Consider the following 22,323-nt stretch of genomic DNA (forward strand, 5'->3'; position numbering starts at 1 on the left):
GGTAACCCCCGATACTTCGGAAAATGCCCGAACCTTTCTGAAACCATTCTGGTGTCCAAACATAACCTTCCAATATATCAATCTTTATGTCTTGACCATTTCGAGACTCCTCGTCATGTCTGTGATCTCATCCGGGACTCCGAACAAACTTCAGTTCATCAAATCACATAATTCATAATACAAATCTTCATCGAACATTAAGCGTGCGGACCCTACGGCTTCGAGAACTATATAGACATGACCGAGACACATCTCCGGTCAATAACCAATAGTGGAACCTAGATGCTCATATTGGCTCCTACATATTCTACGAAGATCTTTATCGGTCAAACCGCATAACAACATACGTTGTTCCCTTTGTCATCGGTATGTTATTTGCCCGAGATTCGATCGTCGGTATCATCATACCTAGTTCAATCTCGTTACCGACAAGTCTCTTTACTCGTTCCGTAATACATCATCCCATGGCTAACTCATTAGACACATTGCTTGCAAGGCTCATAGTGATGTGCATTACCGAGAGGGCCCATAGATACCTCTTCGATACACGGAGTGACAAATCCTAATCTCGATCTATGCCAACTCAAAAAATACCATCAAAGACACCTGTAGAGCATCTTTATAATCACCCAGTTATGTTGTGGCGTTTGATAGCACACAAGGTGTTCCTCCAGTATTCGGGAGTTGCATAATCTCATAGTCAGAGGAACATGTATAAGTCATGAAGAAAGCAATAGCAATAAAACTAAATGATCATTTTGCTAAGCTAACGGATGGGTCTTGTCCATCACATCATTCTCTAATGATGTGATCCCGTTCATCAAATGACAACACATGTCTATGGTCAGGAAACTTAACCATCTTTGGTTAACGAGCTAGTCTAGTAGAGGCATACTAGGGACACTCTGTTTTTCTATGTATTCACACATGTACTAAGTTTCCGGTTAGTACAATTCTAGCATGAATAATAATCATTTATCATGATATAAGGAAATATAAATAACAACTTTATTATTGCCTCTAGGGCATATTTCCTTCAATTTATGCACATATAATTTAGTCCAACAAAAAACGTTTGAAGCACCATCCATTAGTAAACATGAGTGGGGTAATTCTTAGTCATAATTTTCATTCTTTTTCAAGCTTGGGCTACATGCTCATGATAAAGTTGTTTGAAATTCATGACAATATTTCTGAGTTGTATATTTTTAGTAGGCGGATAATATTTTCCATCAATAGCATCTTTGCATTTATTCCATGAATCAATGATATTTTTAGGCAAAGATAATAGCCACTCTTTGGCTCTAGATAATAGTGAAAAGGAGAAAAAGGTTTTAAAAGATCAACAAATCACACAAATAATTCATTGCATCAAACACCAAGTCTTAAAAGGGAGTTATATAGGTTTAGGGAAGGACACCCCTATTGTATATGTGGAGAAGATGGCAAAGGACATGATGGTGCAGGAAATGGAGGCAATGGCATTTATGGTGGTTCCTCGTTGGCATTCCGACGTAGCCGGGAGAGACAGGGATGTAGTTTTATTGTATTCCCATGCCGCGATATTGTACTTTGCGCCATATTTGACTATGTATGCATGTCACCATGGGCCCACGCCTAGGTGGCCAACTTTCTTAGGGGTATCACCATCGGTTTCCTTAAGAGCAATCATGCGTCTACCAAACTGGAGGAGTCCACGATATGAGAGCAAAGAAGAGAAAAAAGGATGGCGGCCACCGACCTACACCCTTATATAAAGCCATTTGTGCTAAGACGAAGGGGGCATTCAACATCTGCTGAAGCACTAGATTAGCTAGAAGTAAAACGAAGCTAGGCATCTTGTACTGATCGTCCACATAGAATTGCCAAGTTCATATCCAACTCGTTGAGAGCATAATTGTACTCCTCCATTGTAATATCCTTAGCATAACCCATATAAGTAGGAGAAGGGATATTAGCTACATCATGAGCGGATGAGTCTGGGTTAAAGTTGTGCCATGTGTTCGTCCAACAACATGAGGTTACGTCCCACTATCAAACAAATCTATGCGCGACTAAGGTACTTTTTAAAGTACTTTGTGCAGTATACTCAACACCCTTCTCATTCTTGCTCTTCTTTGACATTCCCCCTTGGTTAGAATAGGCGTTTTCCTCTGGTTTTCATGGCTTCGTTGGACTAGAGGTGAGAGTCTTCCCCAAAATTGGATCTAGCATTCATGAGAGTCTTTTTCTAGATGTTGAAATATGTGTCATGTTATCGCTTTATCCATTGCTGGAGATCTGTAGATATGAATAAACCTAAAAATAGGGTGATTCTGAAATGCCATTATCTGGGTTGTGTCAAAAGGACACCTCTGGGAAAAAAATCTATGCGCCCTAGATGCTCTACACACGCTCACGACCAAGGGCACATGGGCAGGATGTTTCGGCCCCTGTGGCTCCCCTGGATGCCCCCTTCTACAAGCCTTTGTGATCCATGTAAATAATGGCACATTATTATTTCCATATTTTCTTGAGTTTGGGAAATTTTCCGCAATCACAAACAATAACAAGTGCAATTCTGTTCGGCAGTTTAACCCTATATAACATAAAATATAACATAAAAATTATGAAAAATATGTATGATAATTTGAAAAGGTCTAAATACATCTAGGATATATCAGTCCGCATGCCAGAGATACCAGAGCACCAAGTGTCCTCAACGACCTCATAGCTAGCCCCGCATATCTTCTTTTACCAGGAAAGTTGTAAAGAAATTGTAGAAGCCACCAATTATCGAGGTCAGTAATGCACATAACAAACTCTCCACACATTCTTTACACAAAACTTCACCTACCGGTGTAACCTGTTGTAGCTAGTTTAAATACATCATTTGGCTCGCTTGACATGATTCTAGATGTATGAGCCCCGCGTGCAAACACACACTTGGCAAAAAAGGGCACACCAGCCAACTAAAAATCTCAATATCTTGCAGACCTATGGTCGAGCTAAAAAAATCTCAAATCGGTTCTAGGTACATGTGTGTTTTACTGGTTTTTTTTGGCATCTTTTGAAATTGTGAATTTTGAAGCCAAATTTGAATGGGCCAACTAGAATTGCCAACATGTCCCAAACGTGTGGTCCAAATGAGTTGATTTTTATAGATAAAAACTAGGTACATTTATAATTTACTAGATTTTTGCATTTTAAGTGATGAATTTTGAAACAAAATTTGAGCGAGTTAACTAAAACTATCAATATCTTCTAAATCTGTGGCCCAAAAGAGCCGAAATTTCCCCAGATCAGGACTAGGTACATTTACAATTTACTAGATTTTTGCGTTTTTTCTGGAAATGTTGAATTTGAACCAACGAATTTCACATCCACCTCACCAAATTTTGTCGCCGTGGTCATTTTTTTTCACGTGTACATTGACATGCGGTGCCAACCCATAAGGAATCATGTCAACCATTAAGTGATGGATTCGAGCTAGCTGTCACAGATTACATCAATTAATGGTCTTTTGTTCAACAAACTTGTTCTGTGCAAACCGACCCCAGTAGTTAGTGGTTTTTGCAATTCCCTCGGGGAGTTGGCGATGATGATAAGTTATTTCCCCTCCCATGGTTTTCTTTGCACTAGATCATCTCTCTCGGTACGCATGCCCCCTCCCCTCCAGTTTTCTTAACGCTAAATCGTCTTCCTGGAAAAATCTCCCCATTCTTGATTTTTTGCCTAAGAAATGAACAATGACAGCAGGTCACAATCTCCTTGTTATGGTAAACATTTTTTTTCAGATTTCCTATTGCAAGGAATGAAAAAGTATTCTTATAACTTTCCTTTCAATTCAATGTGCCTTGTCTTATGTACTAGATGACACCTCACACAACTGGTTGCAATTACAAATATATCTCAATGAATTTTGGATGTATGAAACAAGAATACTTGAATTAATAATATGAGAATTGAAACTGAAAATATATATGTCGAGGGGAAGTCATACTATTGTATCCATGTGCCGCACCTACCGTACTTTGTGCCGCATATGCTCATATGTGCGTAGGCCCAGGGGTCCACACTTGGATGACCGACTTCCATAAGTGTGACAACCCCTAGTTTCCTAGAGGGAAGTCGTAGACCTAGAAACTCGAGGGAGTCCGGATCATAGAACATCAGAACTACCGAACAGAGGGCCAAGACAACGCCAATATATAAGGACACCCGACACCACGAGAAAGGATCAAAGATCTAGCAAAGACATATATTTGCCTCTTTAGCCAGATTGAGCTAGAGATCTCGTCTAGATCGCCCATCTAGAACTCGAGATAACTTCTCGGCTCGCTGAGACCCCATTGTAATCTCTATTTGTAATTTGTCTCGATATAATCCCATATAAGCAGGAGCAAGGCTAGTACCCGCATCGAGGGGCCCGAACCTATGTAAAACTTATGTCTTGTGTTCAAATGACGACTAAGGTGACATCCTAGTACCAAACAAATCATGTGTAACTATCATACTAATGAAAGGTAATCAACGAAATACCCACGACAATATATAATTTATTGTATATGTGTAAAATATTTATTGAATACATGTAGCATAACAGAATGAAAATAGCTAAACCTTTCCGATGCATGATTACAAATTGAGGGGGGCATTTTTTCCATGCATGTTTTTTTAGTCCCATGCATGGTTGTGCGTTGAGGTGGCATGTTTGAACGTTGAGAGAAATGGATTAATGGTGATCGCATATTTAGTTATACCAAACAGTACCCCACAATTGCTACGGGTGTGTTTGGTAGCACTCCCAATCTAGCATGGTTGTTCTCCTCTGATACATGCTAATTGTAGACATGCTGAGTACATCCATTTACTGTTGTTTGGTAGCGGTGTATGTGCTGAGACATGCTAAGCTGAGACTCTGTTTGGCAGCTTGCATCTGTGTAGACATGTCGGCCGGTACTGTAGCAAATAAGTGAAGAAAACATTTTAAAAATGTGAATAATTTTTTGAAACATGGGGAAAATAATATTTTTGAAAATTTAAACATTTTCAGAATTTTTATGTTTTTTATAATTTGAACAAAATTTGAAAGTTCGATATCTTTTAAAAAATCTGTTTTTTTTTGAAAAGCCAAAAATTTAAAAAATTTGAAAGCCAAATTTTAAAATTCAAAAAAAACAAAAAAATCTAATTTAAACATTTTTGGAAATTCTGAAATTTTTATGAACATTTGAACAGATTTTGAATGACATTTTTTGAAAATTTTAACAATTTTTGAAAATCTGGCCTTTTTTGAACAATTTTTTGGTATTCTGAATATTTTCTAAAAATTAATTATTTCTTAGAAATTTCTCGCTCGCTTCACTCATGCATGCTAACCAGCGAACGATTGTTGGGGTGTTCTCTCTTCGTGCTAAGAAGGTATTTGGGCTGAGCTCCTGCATGTTGAACAGGCCCGTGCAAGCTACCAAACACCCAAAAGTGGGTTTAGGAGGAAACTTTTGAGCTCATGCACCCTCCATGCACTCTACAAGATTGGTTTGAATGTATTGCAATAATATTTGGTTGTATAGAACACAATTAGATTGATAATATAATAATTGAAACTAAAAATACATATGATTTATTATACCAGATTATTGTATGGTTACAAAATATTTATTGAATATAAGTAGCATAACAAAATGTAATTGAAAATCTTTTCCAATGCATGGTTGTAAGTTAAGGTGGGTATTTTCCCATGTATGTTTGCATGTTGAGCTGTGCATTTTACCATACAAGTTGCATTTTGAGGTGTCATATTTGCATGCTAAGAGAAATAGGCTAACGAAAATCACCTGTTTAGTTATGCAGGGTGAAGTTTCAAAAAAAAGTTATGTTGGGTAAGGTACCACCCAATAATCAGAACATGCAATGGTTTGTAACTCTCGTGACTCGTGGCCTCGGTATGGTGGACGTCGCCAAGGTTTAGGGTGGGCACAATTCATAAGCGACCACCATTTTGCAGAGAAATAAAGCGAAGTCGTGTCTACTTTGTTGAATTCCTCAATGTGAAAAGACATATATTCATAAATAAGACACCTGATTGCACAAAATAGGAGTTGATAATAGAAGGGGCTACATGAAGCTTATTCATTTCAAAGGTGTTTAGGCATCAGAAATCCACAATGCAACGGCATCTGTATGGTTTGTCACTAAGCGAAGACTGGTCTGAACAGCCCTGAGCCATCCTGCACTCTCGTCTCTATACCCTGCAGTGTGATATCCTCAGCTTCTTGCGTGATAGATGCACTTGTAAACGTTGGATTTCACTGAGCAAGGGCACCAGAACAAAATACAGGAGTTACGGGGAACAAAAGGACACATACGATGGATACTTCTTGATTAAAGTTCGTCTTGAATGGACCCCGATGGAGTGGATGATGTTACCTCCTCTTCTACAGCATCCGTCTGGGTTACTTCTACTGCAGCAGTTTTGGCCCCTCTGTTCTTCTTGATAAAACTGATGATCTCCTCGGCCGTCCTCTGCCCGTCATACATCAAGAGATCCCCTCCACTAGAAGAATAGAAGTACAGCGCTGGGTATCCCTCGACCGCGAAGTCTGTCGGGATATCGTTCGCAGTACCATCCTGCAAAACCAGAGGTCTCAGACTTTATAATGCCTAGGACGATGCTCTACCACAGAAGTGTGACCTGAATCAGTGGCAATATGAATAATCAACTGAAAAGTGGACTACCATCTTCGCTATGACTACATCATCATCGTCTTGCAACGAGACAGCAACTTCCTCCAGAATCGGGGCCAACTTCCGGCAATGACCGCACCAAGGTGCATAGAACTCGAGTAGAACTACAAGAAGTGCCATGCAGTGAATTGGTTAGACAAGCTTCACCACAGGATAAATAACTAAAAGCTGAATGCAACCACTGGTATAATTCAGCTCAGCCAGTGAGTTGAAGTGACATGAACGAACCATTTTTGCCAGAGTTAAAAACAATTTTCATCAATATTGTCAGCCACGACAACTTTAACAGGTTGATCATTCACCTTAGGAATTGGCTCTGACTTAACATAAGGTGTTAAGTTGCCATACTGTATGAAAAAGTAGATGATTAGGAAATGATTTGACAAAAGAGTACTATGAAACAGCATAGTAGACTAGGCCTCAACTATATACTGCTTCATCCAGGGTATGAGCTGGTCAGGCTCCATGGTTGGATTGAGATATTTTCCAGTAGATGCTAGCACGAGGAGGAGGGGAACATCACTTTCTTTGAGCCCGAAATACTGAAAAGTTTCGCATGGATGCTAATCAGTGGATTAGTTCTAGGAATTCTTAACAAAAATGACGAGAAGCTAGTAAGAGTAACGACCTCGAAGGCACGGTCTGCGGTTGAAACATCACCAATTAGAAAACTGATGTTATTACCGCTGAGCTGCCTGGCTGCTTCATGCATCTGGCTCTTGAAGGTCTCAACTCTGTCGTCACTGAAGCGCAAGAAAAGCATTGCCTGTCCAATCATGTATCAAAGTTATTTCATGTTTCATGATACAAGTGAAAAGGGTCAATGCGCTCATGCAATCTCAAATGTTGGTCCTATGTTGATATCATGATGCAGGTAAAGAATTGAGCTAAAGTTACTAAATGTTCAACTCTTCCATCCCATACAAGTGAAGCCGAGACTGCAAGTACTGAAGGAACAAACAAGATCTGAGGGCAATTGCTGTTTACTCACTTTGGCACTAGGCGTGCTGTAGTATCTTTCAATAAACTTATGGTTGGTCGGGTCTGCGTCGAAGGTAACTACAGTAGGGAAACCAGACACCTCAATAAACTTCTTGATTGCATCGTCATCAAAATCCTGACAATTATAGATGACTGGTGTTTTAGTGTACAAGCAAAAGCACACCCACGAGAACGAAGTGACCAGCAATGAAAAGGTGCACATTAAGAAAGATATTTACTTGTGAATCGACAAACAGCTCATCGAATGGCTTAAAGAGTCGAAGAAGGGGGCCCTTGACGGTCAGATCACCACGTGGCAGAATGCTCGCATCCGATGTGTGAAAGAAATCATAGTCTGTTCGCATCTTGTTTGCCACGGCCATAAAATTCTCATACTCAATACCAGCAAACTCAGGGAATACACCCACCTGCAAGACAATTTTCAGACAAGAACAACACACCCATTGATCTCCATTCTTCAAGAGATTAAGGAAAGAGAGGTGAACCGCACAAATGCGGTAGGATGTGGGAACTTACAAGGACCACCCCTTTGTCGCCGATGGAGCGTGAGGCATCCACTGCAGACCTGATCTCGAGAGATGCCGGGCCGACCTGCCTCGTGAGGTACTCCACGATACCCTCCACGTCCCTCGGGCCACCATAGGCGCTCATGTCGCTCCCTCCTTTTCTGATGATCTTGATGGCCGGATACCCATGTACCTTGTACTTGTCCTTGAGCTCCTTGTTGCTCTCGTCGTACGCATCCACCTTCGCGAGCACCACTGGAGGGTCGCGCTTCCTCAGCATGGAGGCTGCTTTCTCGTACTGCATGCATCATATCACACGTACACACATAAATGGCATGGACAAATTAAAACGTACGTCTCAGTGTCTCAGTGTTGCATCTTTCATGGTAAGACAGACTACTTGTTAAGGAAATGACTAACCTCTGGAGCGAGCTCCTTGCAGTGGCCACACCTGCGATGGTCATCAGTTAGACACTGTTTTGGGATTTGGGGAGAGTCAGAGCATAGCTGCTTAAGGAGTAACATACCATGGCGCGTAGAACTCGACGACTATGAACTCGTGCTTGGCCACCACCTCCGAGAAGTTGCCTGCGTCAAGTGTCAGGACCGCCTCTCCAAGCACAGCTGTGCCATCCACCTCGGCCGCGATGGGGCCGGAGGAGAGCAGAAGGACCACGACGAGGGTGGCAAAAGGGAGTGCCAGGGGAACGTCCATTGCTTAAGCTGTAACTAAGTCACCTCTCAGGATTTCCGTCAGAGGATGACATGCCTACCAGGTTAATATAGGTGAAGATGAGAAGGGTGTTCCTCTTCCAAAAAGAAAAGATGAGAAGGGGTGTTGCACTTGCAGGGATCTCGAGGAAGTCAATGGGGGCTTGTTTGCTAGCTTCTCTTCGACTCATGCTCCTGAACTTTGTTTACAAATGACAATAATGAGTCTCTTTACTTCCAATTTCTACTTTCAGTTAGTAAACAACTACATAGCTGATAGCAGATGGCTAGTTTTTCACAGTTATTTTATAATTGGAAGTCAGCCGTAAAATCTGCACACTGCATGCATACTTGTGTCTGCAAGTAATATTTCACCTTTATACACCGAGTCCAAAATAAGTAATCCATCATGGCATAGCCACAGTCAAGTTGTCAGCACGCAGCACTTTGTAAGAGTTTCAGTCTTCAGATCCACAACTCAGATCAGAAAAGTCCTTCATGCTTTCACCCCAAGCAAAACTGCTGCACCAGCAACAGAATGGATCACTTAGAATCATTTTGCCATTTTTCTTTTCATCACCGGGTTCTGCATCATCCATGATCTTCCAACCTGCAAAGTGTATCAAGCCTTCTAGTTCTAGCCACAGGCTTCAGAGCTGTAATTCATCAGGCCATCAGCATTTTCAGCATCTACACTCACCCTACTCATCTGCATCTGAATGATTCTCAAGGTATCGTGTATCTCATTCCTGCAGGGATGTCCGTTATCTCGTGCGAGAAACACACTCACTTGCCTGCCTATCTCAATCCAACTACGGCCAGGCTGCTTAATGACACCTCTGCTCTTCATGGATCTCCTCACTCTATATACATCTGCCCATTTCCCCAACTCAGCGTACATATTCGAGAGAAGAACGTAGGGTCCAGAGTTCTCAGGATCAAGCTCAAACAACTTCCCAGCTGCCAGTTCTCCCATCTCAATATTCTTATGTAGCCTGCAAAAACCTAGCAGAGAAGCCCAGAGCACGCTGTCAGGTTCCATTGGCATCTCCTTTATGAGCTCCTCAACTTCTTTTAGATGACCGGCACGACCAAGCAAATCAATCATACATGTGTAGTGATCTTGGGATGGAGTTATCCCATGATCCCCAGTCATGGACCGAAAGTATCTTCGGCCCTCCTCCACTAATCCAGAATGGCCACAGGCAGACAGAACACCAATCATGGTGACAGAATCTGGGCTCTCTTTACTGCATAACATTCTCTCAAAAAGATGCAGTGCTTCTTTTGCACGGCCGTTCTGTGCATGACCGACAATCATGGCATTCCACGACACAGTATCTCTGGCTGCCATCCTCTCAAACACCTTCACACCATCATCAATTGATCCTGTCTTCAGGTACATGTCTACAAGGGAATTCCCAACAAACACATCAGACTCTGGTCCAAAGTCAAAGCGAAAACCTTCCTTCAGGACATGCACATGAGCTTGCTGACCAAGCTGAAGATCAGCAACATTGCCACATGCATTGAGAACATTTCCGTATGTGTAATGTGTTGGCCAAACTGACTCTCTTTTCAGCCTGACAAAGAGCCTAAGTGCCTCCTCCTCCTCTTCGTTGTGTGCATATGCTGCAATGAGCACATTCCAAGCAATGACATTCTTCTCGACCATCTGTGAGAACACCACCTGAGCATCTTCCACATTAGCAGACCTTGCGTACCCGGTGATGAGTGATGTTTCAGAGACAACACTCCTGGAAGCCATGCGGTCAAACACACACCTCGCCTCCCATGTCCTCCCACATTTGGCGTACATGTCCACCAGAGCGTTGCTCAGCACCATGTCCTCCCTAAACCTATCGGATTTCACCACGCACGCATGAACCTGCCGTCCTTCTCTATCCGCAGCAAGGCCCGCACACGCACTCATGACACTTGCAAGTGTCACCTCATCGGGCACAAGACCGGCATTCATCATCCTGACAAACAGTACCAGCGCCTCACCCACAGGGCCGTTCTGCTCATAGCAAGTGATCAAGCTGTTCCAGGAAACGACATTCCGCTCCGGCATTGCCTCGAACACCCTCCGTGCCTCCTCCGGCCCCTCGCACTTGGCATACATGTCCAAGAGCGCACTGCCAATATACACGTCCTTGGCATGCGGCGACTTGGAAACAAGGGCATGCACCTGCACCCCGGCCCTCAGGTCCTTCTCCACGGCACAGGCGCTCAGGGCGCTGGCAAAGGAGTAGGCATTGAGCACGAAGTCGTCGGCGTGCATGGCGGCGAAGAACAGGAGGGCGTCGGCGCCACGGCTGTGCTGCGCGAGCGCGGCGATGACCGCGTTGTAGGAGCACTGGTCCGGGTCGGGGATGGCGCCGAAGAGAGCACGGACGTCGGCGGGGTTGCCAAGGCGGGCGTGCGCGGAGAGGAGGGCGTTGTAGGAGAAGGTGTTGGGGCGGGGAATCTCGTCGAACACCCTGCGCGCGTCGGGGAGGCGGCCGAGTCGCGCGTAGGCGGAGACGAGGGTGTTGAGGAGGAAAGTCTCGTCCGCGTAGGGCGACTTGAGGGCGCGCGCGTGCGCTGCGCGGGCGGCGGGCAGGCTTGGCGCGGACCGGAGGAGGTCGGCGAGCGGCGCGGATGCTCGGAGGTGGGAGACGAAGTGGTGGTGGTGGTGTCGCGCCATGCCAACAGGTGCCTCCGTTTGAAAATTCGATGGTGGCAGAAGGCGGCGGTGTCCTCGTCGTTGCCAGCAGAACGAACTGACAAACAAGGGCGATACTGAATACGCGCCAGAACACCAGGATTGTTCGGAGAGGCAAATACTCTTTTTTTTCTTCTGAGACTAGGCAAATACTCTTCCTGATTGCCATGTTTTGAAGTGGATTTTAATATATATTTTTGTTCAGGACCTCTACCAACGGTTAGGCACGAAGGAAGGTGAAAGGGACATCTATAAGATGGCTAAGATCCGGGAGAGGAAGACGAGGGATATTGGCCAAGTCAAATGCATCAAGGACGGAGCAGGCCAACTCTTGGTGAAGGACGAAGAGATTAAGCATAGATGGCGGGAGTACTTCGACAAGCTGTTCAATGGGGAGAATGAGAGTTCTACCATTGAACTGAATGACTCCTTTGATGAGACCAGCATGCGTTTTGTGCGGCGCATCCAGGAGTCTGAGGTGAAGGAGGCTTTAAAAAGGATGAAAGGAGGCAAGGTGATGGGCCCTGATTGTATCCCCATTGAGGTGTGAAAAGGTCTCGGGAACATAGAGATAGTATGGCTAACCAAGCTTTTCAACCTCATTTTTCGGGCAAACAAGATGCCAGAAGAATGGAGACGGAGTATATTAGTACCAATCTTCAAGAACAAGGGGGATGTTCAGAGTTGTACTAATTACCGTGGAATTAAGCTGATGAGCCATACAATGAAGCTATGGGAGAGAGTCATTGAGCACCGCTTAAGAAGAATGACAAGCGTGACCAAAAATCAGTTTGGTTTCATGCCTGGGAGGTCGACCATGGAAGCCATTTTCTTGGTACGACAACTTATGGAGAGATATAGGGAGCATAAGAAGGACTTGCATATGGTGTTCATTGACTTGGAGAAGGCCTATGATAAGATACCGCGGAATGTCATGTGGTGGGCCTTGGAGAAACACAAAGTCCCAGCAAAGTACATTACCCTCATCAAGGACATGTACAATAATGTTGTGACAAGTGTTCGAACAAGTGATGTCGACACCGATGACTTCCCGATTAAGATAGGACTGCATCAGGGGTCAGCTTTGAGCCCTTATCTTTTTGCATTGGTGATGGATGAGGTCACAAGGGGTATACAAGGAGATATCCCATGGTGTATGCTCTTTGCGGATGATGTGGTGCTAGTTGACGATAGTCGGACGGGGGTAAATAGGAAGTTAGAGTTATGGAGACAAACCTTGGAATCGAAAGGGTTTAGGCTTAGTAGAACTAAAACCGAGTACATGATGTGCGGTTTCGGTACTACTAGCTTTGAGGAGGAGGAGGTTAGCCTTGATGGCCAGGTAGTACCTCGGAAGGACACCTTTCGGTATTTGGGGTCAATGTTGCAGGAGGATGGGGGTATTGATGAAGATGTGAACCATCGAATCAAAGCCGGATGGATGAAGTGGCGCCAAGCTTTTGGCATTCTCTGTGACAAGAGAGTGCCACAAAAGCTAAAAGGCAAGTTCTACAGGACGGCGGTTCGACCCGCAATGTTGTATGGCGCGGAGTGTTGGCCGACTAAAAGGCGACATGTTCAACAGTTAGGTGTGGCGGAGATGCGTATGTTGAGATGGATGTGTGGCCACACGAGGAAGGATCGAATCCGGAATGATGATATACGAGATAGAGTTGGGGTAGCACCAATTGAGGAGAAGCTTGTCCAACATCGTTTGAGATGGTTTGGGCATATTCAGCGCAGGCCTCCAGAAGCTCCAGTGCATAGCGGACGGCTAAAGCTTGCGGAGAATGTCAAGAGAGGGCGGGGTCGACCGATTTTGACATGGGAGGAGTCCGTTAAGAGAGACCTGAAGGATTGGAGTATCGACAAAGAGCTAGCTATGAACAGGGGTGCGTGGAAGCTTGCTATCCATGTGCCAGAGCCATGAGTTGGTTGCGAGATCTTATGGGTTTCACCTCTAGCCTACCCCAACTTGTTTGGGACTAAAGGCTTTGTTGTTGTTGTTGTTGTTGTTGTTGTTCACTTCCTGCAAAAGAATACACAAAATTCCTGCCAAATGTTATTGTCTCTCTCTTCTTCTTTTTTTGATAACTAAATCTTCCTCTTTGTTCACATGTGACAACACCTACATCTTTTAGTATCAGAGGAAGGAAAGCATTTGGAGCAACACCTAACCACTCATTACAAAAGCTAATTCTAGCAGCACGCGCTAATTCATGTGCAACACCATTTGCCTCTCTAGGACAGTATTGAAACCGGATAGAACTGAACTCGCATGCCAAGCGATAACAATCATCAATGATGGCCGCTGCGTTACCTGCATACTGGGCCCTTTGTTCATGATCTCCATAAGTTCCTGGTTATCCGAGTTCACGACAATCCTATTGCATCCATACTGGCCCCCTTCGTTCTTGTCTCTTAACATGAAGCAGTGTTAGTTTTTGTTTTGAGGTCGTTGTTACGAATATACTTAGACAAGAAAATAATTGTGTTAAATTGGCAATTTACAACTTCCTTTTACAAATAGGTACTCCCTCTGTTTCGAGTTATAAGATGTTCTAACTCTTTTTTTTGTAGACACGTTTGTTCACTCATTTCAGTCCATATGTAATTAAGAATGGTGGCTGTGCGTTTGTTCACTCATTTCAGTCCATATGTAGTCCATACTGAAATATCCAAAACGTTTTATAATTCAGAACAAAGGTGATACTTTACAACTTCCTCGGCATCTTCCTAGCCGATGAGGCCTGCTGTATGCTCCCCTAGTCTCGGCACCTGACCACTCAACATAGACAGACTAGAAGACTCAATGTGACTTCCTTGTGAGTGCCAGAATAAATCATGCAAAGTTGGGCTCCAATTCATCCTCGGTCAGCTGAGATGAAAGCTTGAGGTCTTGTTATCATCCTTATAATTACAAACTCCATGTTCGGCCCAGAAACTCTGTCTTCAGCTCGACCAACTGTACTAGGGTAGTCCTGTCAAGTGTCAATACTGATGCTATAGGATCACAAGCACCTGAAAATCCTTTTCAAGTCTGCTCCTTGATTTGGTAATTAAGAATTTCAGCTCAGCCACCTGCGAGTCGATGTCATGGCACTCACAGCGGCGACATCAATTCTTCGTCCGGGTTACCAAATGACATGGGCTCTGCACTGCCACCATCACTGCACATGTAGTCCGCAGTGGCCTCATATCGAACCGGTGTCTGGGGATTGCTATCATTGATGCACTTGGCAGCCCGCTCCCCTAATTTCCTATTTCCATATTCCCTGCAGCAGTCGAAGATCCTTAACCACATTGTGGTTGGTGGCTCAAACGGCATGTGATCCACAAAATCCTCGAGCTCAACCATGTGTCCATGTTTGCCCAGCAGCTCGATCATGCACTCATAGTGCTCCATGCGAGGAATGATGGATTCCTCAGTCATCAAAGTGAAATAACTCTTTCCCAACCCAACATGCCCCTCGCTGATACATGAAACTAGTGCACCGAGGAAAGTGACAGAGTCGGCCTTAATCCCTTGCGCCTGCATTTCATCAAACAATTCAAGCCCATACTCACCTTTGCCACTGTAAGCACAGCCAAGGATCATCGAATTCCACAGGATGACATCACGAGATGGCTGTGCCTCGAATATCCTGATGCCATAATCAAATAGCCTACACTTGCAGTACATGTCAATCAGTGCACTTTGCAGTATATCGTCAATCTCATAGCCATTTCTGATCATGTACGCATGAATCTCCATGCCGTGCTTAAGCAGAAAAATGTTGGCACAGGCTGCCAGTGCCGAACTGAACGTGGACTGGTTAGGAGTTACTTCAGATTGCATTTCACTCAGTGCATGCAGAGCTGCTTCACTCATGGAGTGGCGCTCATAGCCTGAGATAAGTGAATTCCAGGAGTATCTGTCTCTCTCTCCCATCTCGAATTGAAGAAGCAGTTCTGCACTCCTCAGGCATCCGCATTTGGAATACATCCTCACAAGAGTGTTCTTTAGGAAAGGGTAACTCAATAAACCACACTTGAAAGCGAATGCATGGACCTCCTCACCTTTCCCAATATCAAGCATCCCAGTACAAGCATTGAGCACGGAACCAAGTGTAACATCATCAAGCTCCTTTGTCTCCTTCCTCATCTGCCGGAACAAATGCAAAGCACCAGTCAGATCCGAGGACCTGATATAACCAGTCAACATAGCATTCCAGGACACTAAGTTGCGCTCTTGCATCCCGTCGAACACTCGCTTTGCATCACCAATCCTCCCACAAGAAGCCAGTCCTGACAAAATTGAGGTCGACATTATTACGCCATTCACTGGTGCCACGTTGAAGAGCCTTTGGGCTGCATCAATGGCACCACACTTGGCATACATATCCACGACTGAGCTCCGCACATGCTCGTGGTGCTCGTACCCATGTCGGAGCACAAAAGTATGCATGCACCGTCCTTCTTCAAGCGCATTGTTGTCCCGGCAAGCAAGAAGTGCATGTGAGACGGTATAAACAAGCGGCCTAACTCCTGCCCAGACCATCCGAAAGAACATTTCAGCTGCCATATCCCCCATCCCAGCAAGAAGATACCGGCGGATGATGACATTCCACGAAATGGCATTAGGTTCAGAGATACCATCAAATGCCTGCCTCGCATCTGCAAGTAAGTGACACTTCCCATACACATCAACCAGCGCCGTGCCAAGAATCACATTGGACTGAAAGTCCCGCTTGGAGATATGGCCGTGGAGCTGCTGGGCACCACACGGGTTGAGGCACTCTGAGCAGCAGGCGAGCACGGATGCCATTGTGACATCGTTGGGGCGAACGCCACGGGAGTACATATCGGCAAAGAGGGAAAGCGCCTCGGTAGGTTTCCCGGAGCGGGAGGAAGCGTAGATGATGGCATTCCAAGAACCGCCGTCACGGCGCGGCATTAAGTCAAACAACTCCCGCGCGTCCGCGAGGCCGCCGCAGGCAGCAAGAGACTCGATGGCGCGGTTGAATAGGAAGGTGGGGACTGATGAGCGGTTGAATTGGAAGGCGGAGGAGGCGAAGTGGGTCGTGATGCGGCGGGCGGCAGAGAGGGAGCCGTGGTCGGTGGCCAGACGGAGGAGGGAGGCGTAGAGCGAGGAGGGTATCGGGGAGGAGGAACAGGAAGGGGTGAGAGTGTCTATGGCGGCGAAGAGTCGTCCGGCGGCTACGTGGGCAGAGATTGCGGACACAGTTGCGCCGGAAGTAGAGGCGCCGGCGGCGGCCGCGGCCATGGTGGTGGTCTGGCGGGAGGAGAATGAGAGAGGGACAGGGTGTTGTGTTTTTTTTTCCTTTTCATTTTGGGAGACCTATATATTATGAGACGCGTCTCGTGGGCAACCGGCTGCGCACTAGTGCGATCGAGCGGCCGACCTAAAAAGGTAAGCTCTGTTTTCTCATGGTACAGAAAAGAAAGAGACAGGCAGTCACCAAACCGAATCGATCGAACGATTAATCCCGAACAGAAAAGCGCGCTCCCCATATGGCCAGCTGTACCTGCCCAGCGTCCCAGCCCCTCCCACGCCCGCTCGCCCCACGCCCGCACGCTGCCTTCTTCTTTTCCACGAAAGAAGAGGATCCAAGGCACTTTCTTTCTCCTTTTGTACAACCGTCATGGCAGCCCCAAAGTAGAAGAAACTGTTTCAAAAAATTGATCTAAAGGTAGGGTCATCAGAGCCATACCAGACAGCAATACTGGACAAGTAATTCCCCTCTACCTTTCTTCAGTTTCTCCCCTTCTTATTCTGCATCTGTAAACCGTCTTCTCCATTGATCCATCAGCAAATCCATGAAAAAGCTGCTTCAAGAAAGGAGTGGATCCACCACATCACCTTATTGTCAACATCACACCACCCTCCATCCTCCACGAGTGTCATGTCTGCAAATTGAAAACCAACCATGAACAAAAGATTACTATTTTCTGGTTCATGCAACTAAACAAAAGTCATTAAGTTTAGTTGCACAGTTTTCTATTTGCACAATAAACATGGTTTGAGATCAACTTTAACAAAACTGAACATGTTTTCTAACATGCATGCTAGCCAAGTTCCCCCTGGATGTATTCAGCAAGTCGACTAAGGCATATTTTCTGGCCAACTAAAACATGATTCTAACCAACTAAACATGCAATGTAGCCAAAACTAAACATGTATTGTACTAAGTTGTAGTTATTGTTTGCAAATGAACACATTGACTGTCCAAAAAAATATATGCAACTAAAAATGCATATATATGCAACTGAAATACATCCCAGCCAACTGAACTTGTATTCTGACAACTCAACATGCATGCTAGGCAAACTAAAACATGCATTGTACCCCACATGAACTGGATGTTTTTTGAGTGGACACTTTAAAAAAATCTGAAGTATATGTGCAATAAAAATATGTATCCTGGCCAACTGAACATGCATGCTGGCCAACTGAATATGCATCCTGACCAACTGAAACATCTATTATAGCCAACTGAACACATTGACTGTCTAACTGAACATGCATGCTGGCTAAATGAAATATGCATCCTGGCCAACTGAAAACATCTATTCTAGCCAAAACCAAAAATTTGTAGTACGACAGCAAAAACACAAGAACTTGTGTCCATGGCTAATGAAACCACAAACCATATTAAAATAGTCACACATATATTTTTGTCCCACACATATATTCTAATACCACACCTATTGCAAAGCTATAGTGTAAAAATATGTTCAATATACTATAAGTAAAAACAGAAACGACGATGAAAAACATATATCTATATTCTGTCATCCAATTTTTCTTTCTTCTTTCACCTGAATTTTCCATCTCAATTGTAGCATCAAATTATGTCCAAATTATGTGCAAAAAATCTGAATCAGCTCCTTGCCAACAGAAAACCTACAGATCATTGCAACAAGCAGAGAAAAAAGTCAGAAAAACTCTGTAGTAAAAAAACTCATGTTCTTGCCACCTATTTACTGCAAACTGTGCAACTAACATAACAACTCTGTGCAAACAAAAATGCATACCCGTTATAAAAAAGATTTTGCTATAGACATGTGGCTTTTGCAACTAAAATTGTCCTAATGGTGTGCAACTGCCTATTTACTAAGTTTTTAGGTTGTTTGAAACACTCTTTCATGATTAAAACTGATGACATCACTTCCTTCTTTTTATATGTGCAAGGGGTGTGAGGCAGCAGCAAAAAAAGAAAAAAGAAATGCTTGATCTCAATGAGTTGCCTACTGATCTCAATGAGCTCCCTCATGATATGGATCAGCAGCAACCCAGCATACCACAAGGAAATTGGACAGAAAATGGGCGCTCTGTTTACTACACACAGACAACTCGTGGGCCTAACCCTATGGGGCATGACAATGTGGTAGGGTATTCATCAACCCGCGATGCCCCTGTAGTGGTGTCTTTGCAGTCAGAGAGGCATACTCTTGATGACACGGGCACCGCGGCAAATGTTCCTGGTCCAACCAGGACCGAGCTCGGAGTTGGTGCTGTTGACGGTGCTGTGCAAGGAGAAGAAGGAGAAGATGAGGCTCGTTCTTAGCCCATGGAACCCTATGTTGGCATGAGGTTTGACAGCCTTCAAATTGCTAAGGATCACTACAATAACTACACCCTACGGATGAGTTTGTCTATCAAGATGAACACCTCTAGGCGGACAGCTCGCACCAATGTATTGGTAAAACAACAGTTTTGTTGCAACAAGTACAAGAAGCCGAAAGCTGATGATGGAGGAGCTGAGGCTCCTCCTGTCCTGGACCCTATACCAGATCCAAAACCTGTTGACACTGATGAGAAAATGGAAGATGAACCTCCAATCTTTGTTGAAGAGGAGGCTGGTCCTAGTAAGAAAAAGAAGAAACGAAAACGCGAGACAATAAAGCAGACTCAATGCAAGGCAAAAATGTTGGTGAAGCTGCTAGATGGGCGATAGGAGGTGACACACTTTGTTCGTGACCACAATCATCCACTGGTGAACAAACCTTCGTTGTCCAAATACTCGAGAACCCACCAAGGCATCTCTCCTGATGAAAAGGAGTTTTTGCGCATCTTGTATAACTCAATAACTGCAACTTGACTACATGTGTGTTTCTTTATCCCTTACAGAATTAAATTTCCCTCTAGGCAGTCCAGTGTGCAACTGTTATGGTACTGGTGTGCAACTATAATTTCTTAAGTGTGCAACTAGTGTGCAAGTTCCCATACTATTTCTATATCACTTTGGTGCTTGTTGTGCAACTAGATTACATTCATTGTGCAACTACACAATGTCCTATGTGAAAAAGTGTAAGTATTTTTAAAGGTGCAGCTAGGTGTCCATTTCCTGCAATTATCTTCTGTGCCAACACATGCCCTAATACTGTGCAGTTGGATGTGTGCATTCGTGCGACTAAAAAAAGATATATTGTTTCTTTTTGTATTATGCAGGACGTATGATGCATATAATGGCAGAGTTCTATGGATCTGAGATGATGGTGCCGCTCGGACCAAAGGCAATAACAAACCTGTGTACAAGTTTCCATAGAGATGACACAAAGGAGGGTGACATGATTGAGACAATTGCACACTTCAAGGATATACAGAAAACCGATCCAGACTTCTTCTATAAGGTAAAATATGATGAAGAGGACAGAGTTGTCAACATATTTTGGGTGGATGGCTTAACTCGAAAAGCTTATGCGGAGGCTTACCACGATTGCATATCGTTTGACACCACCTACATGACCAACATGTACAATATGTCATTCGCGCCATTCATCAGAATAAACCGACATGGCCAATCTTTCATGATGGGTTGCGCGTTTGTGAGGCAGGAGTTGACATCGAGCTTTGTTTGGGTCTTCCGAACATTCCTAGAGGCTATGGATGGCAAACCTCCTGACAACTTCATCACCGATCAGGATAGGGCGATGAAGCAGTCAATAGAGAGCATCTTCCCAACCATAGTGCATCGCTGTTGTCGATGGCACATCATGAAAAAGGCTCAGGAAAAATTTGGTTGGCTGTTGTGCCGGAATCCAGGGCTCTCTAATGATTTCAACTACTGTGTTGACTTCAGCTTCACTCCAGATGAGTTTGAGCAGAATTGGGCTGGGTTAATGATGAAGTATGAGGCTATGACACACACACACAAACACACACACACACACACACACACACACACACTTTGAGAAGTTGTATGAATACAGGTCAACTTGGGTTTCGTGCTACTTCAAACACTAGTTCTTCCCCTTCCTGCAGTCTACACAATGAAGTGAGGGGTTCAACACCGTTCTAAAAAGATATGTGAACCCACACAACTCAATGCTGAACTTCGTTAAGCAATATGAAAAAAATTCAAAACCACATCCTTGCCAAGGAAGGCTGCAATGATTACAGGACAGAACACCTTGAGATTGAGCTATGTTCCAACTTCCCAATAGAGAGGCAAGCTTATGAAACCTACACTAGGGACCTTTACCGCAAGTTTCGAGAAGAGTTTGTGCTGATTGGACGTTATAATGCGTTCCAAGTTGGTGCTGATATTTTTGAGCTCAGACTGAACCAGGAATTTGTTGCCAAATATTGTTCTCGAAACTACTTGGTGAAGGCAAGGGTGGGGGAGGGTTCCTATTTGTGTGAGTGCTGCAAAATGAACAAGGAAGACATTCTCTGTTCCCACATCCTCAAGGTGTTCACCCATCTTGGAGTTGATGTCATACCGGAAAGGTACATGCTAAGACGGTGGACACCTACTGCTGTCCCTAGTGCGCCAGGGACCGGGTATGAGCAACCGGATGAAATGCCTCCTCAATCAAAGAAGCAGATAAGGGAGAGAAACATGATATACGATTTTCAGAAACTAGCCAAGTTTGCGAGTGGCTCTGATGCATCACAGGCCATTGTATACAGGCATATGTGCGGAGCACATACCGAGATCAACCATCTGAACAAGTTCAAGAAAAAGAAAAAATCGGCTGCTGCTACGGGGCCATCAGATGATGGAAACCCTTGAGGACCTCCTCCATCTCCTCACCCTACACGGCATGCTCCGCCACCTCCTCCCCCGCCTGGCCCAACAAGTAGTGCCCCGCGTGCTCTTCCCAATGGCCCTACAGACAGTACTCAGGGGCTCATCATCCAGGTAATTACCTGCCCCAACTTTCCATCCAACTAGGTGTGTAACTTCAGTTGCACACATCATGGTGCCCAGTTGCACAGAACATGCTATCAAGTTGCGCGCACTATGTTAGTTCGAGCATCAAGAGAAATAACTAACTTGTTTTTCGTCTTCTGGCTATAGGTGATTACCATCCAAGTCCCATGACAGGCCATGCTACTATAGGTTTTCTTTTCAACTTAACTTGCACACAACAACCAGTTAGTTGCACAGCATGAGCTGTGTGGTTGTAGAGAACATCAGTCCTGGTTGCGCAAAAAATACTAAACTTTTTATATGATTATTCCACAGGTGATCGAACACAACCTTGTGATGGTCCAGCGCCCACGCACACTGGCCCTACTGCCCCGTTGGAGGATGCATCCCCTGCACAAGCCTCTGATGATTTTGTGCCCAGGGATCCTCCAAGGTCTACTACAAAGGGTAGGGCGAAGAGTCAATGGTACAAATCGGCGCTGGAGCTACACCCAAAGAAGAAAAA

The 22,323-nt window shown here is 44.5% G+C and overlaps 1 protein-coding gene and 1 pseudogene across 1 annotated transcript; both read right to left on the minus strand.

The window, feature by feature from the left end:
* Nucleotides 1–5,994: 5,994 nt before the first annotated feature.
* On the minus strand, nt 5,995–8,976 carry LOC119355207 (annotated as a pseudogene).
* A 576-nt stretch (nt 8,977–9,552) lies between these two features.
* On the minus strand, nt 9,553–16,960 carry LOC119357921. The gene is made up of 3 exons (XM_037624694.1): nt 14,763–16,960; nt 13,976–14,075; nt 9,553–11,796 (listed from the first exon to the last, which is right to left on the minus strand). Exons 1-3 carry the CDS (start codon nt 16,919–16,921, stop codon nt 9,586–9,588), a joined length of 4,470 nt encoding a protein of 1,489 aa, XP_037480591.1. The 5' UTR covers nt 16,922–16,960; the 3' UTR covers nt 9,553–9,585.
* Nucleotides 16,961–22,323: the final 5,363 nt, after the last annotated feature.

Source organism: Triticum dicoccoides, chromosome 2A (assembly GCF_002162155.2).
Source record: "Triticum dicoccoides isolate Atlit2015 ecotype Zavitan chromosome 2A, WEW_v2.0, whole genome shotgun sequence".
In the NCBI taxonomy this organism is placed as follows: domain Eukaryota; kingdom Viridiplantae; phylum Streptophyta; class Magnoliopsida; order Poales; family Poaceae; genus Triticum; species Triticum dicoccoides.

Coding starts and splice junctions, on each gene's coding strand:
- LOC119357921 (XM_037624694.1), bottom strand. CDS start 16,921: ATGGCCGCGGCCGCCGCCGGCGCCTCTACTTCCGGCGCAACTGTGTCC. Junction 14,076..14,762: donor GAAGAATTGATGTCGCCGCT/GTGAGTGCCATG, acceptor CTTCATGTTAAG/AGACAAGAACGAAGGGGGCC. Junction 11,797..13,975: donor ACAAAGGGCCCAGTATGCAG/GTAACGCAGCGG, acceptor GTATTTGCCTAG/TCTCAGAAGAAAAAAAAGAG.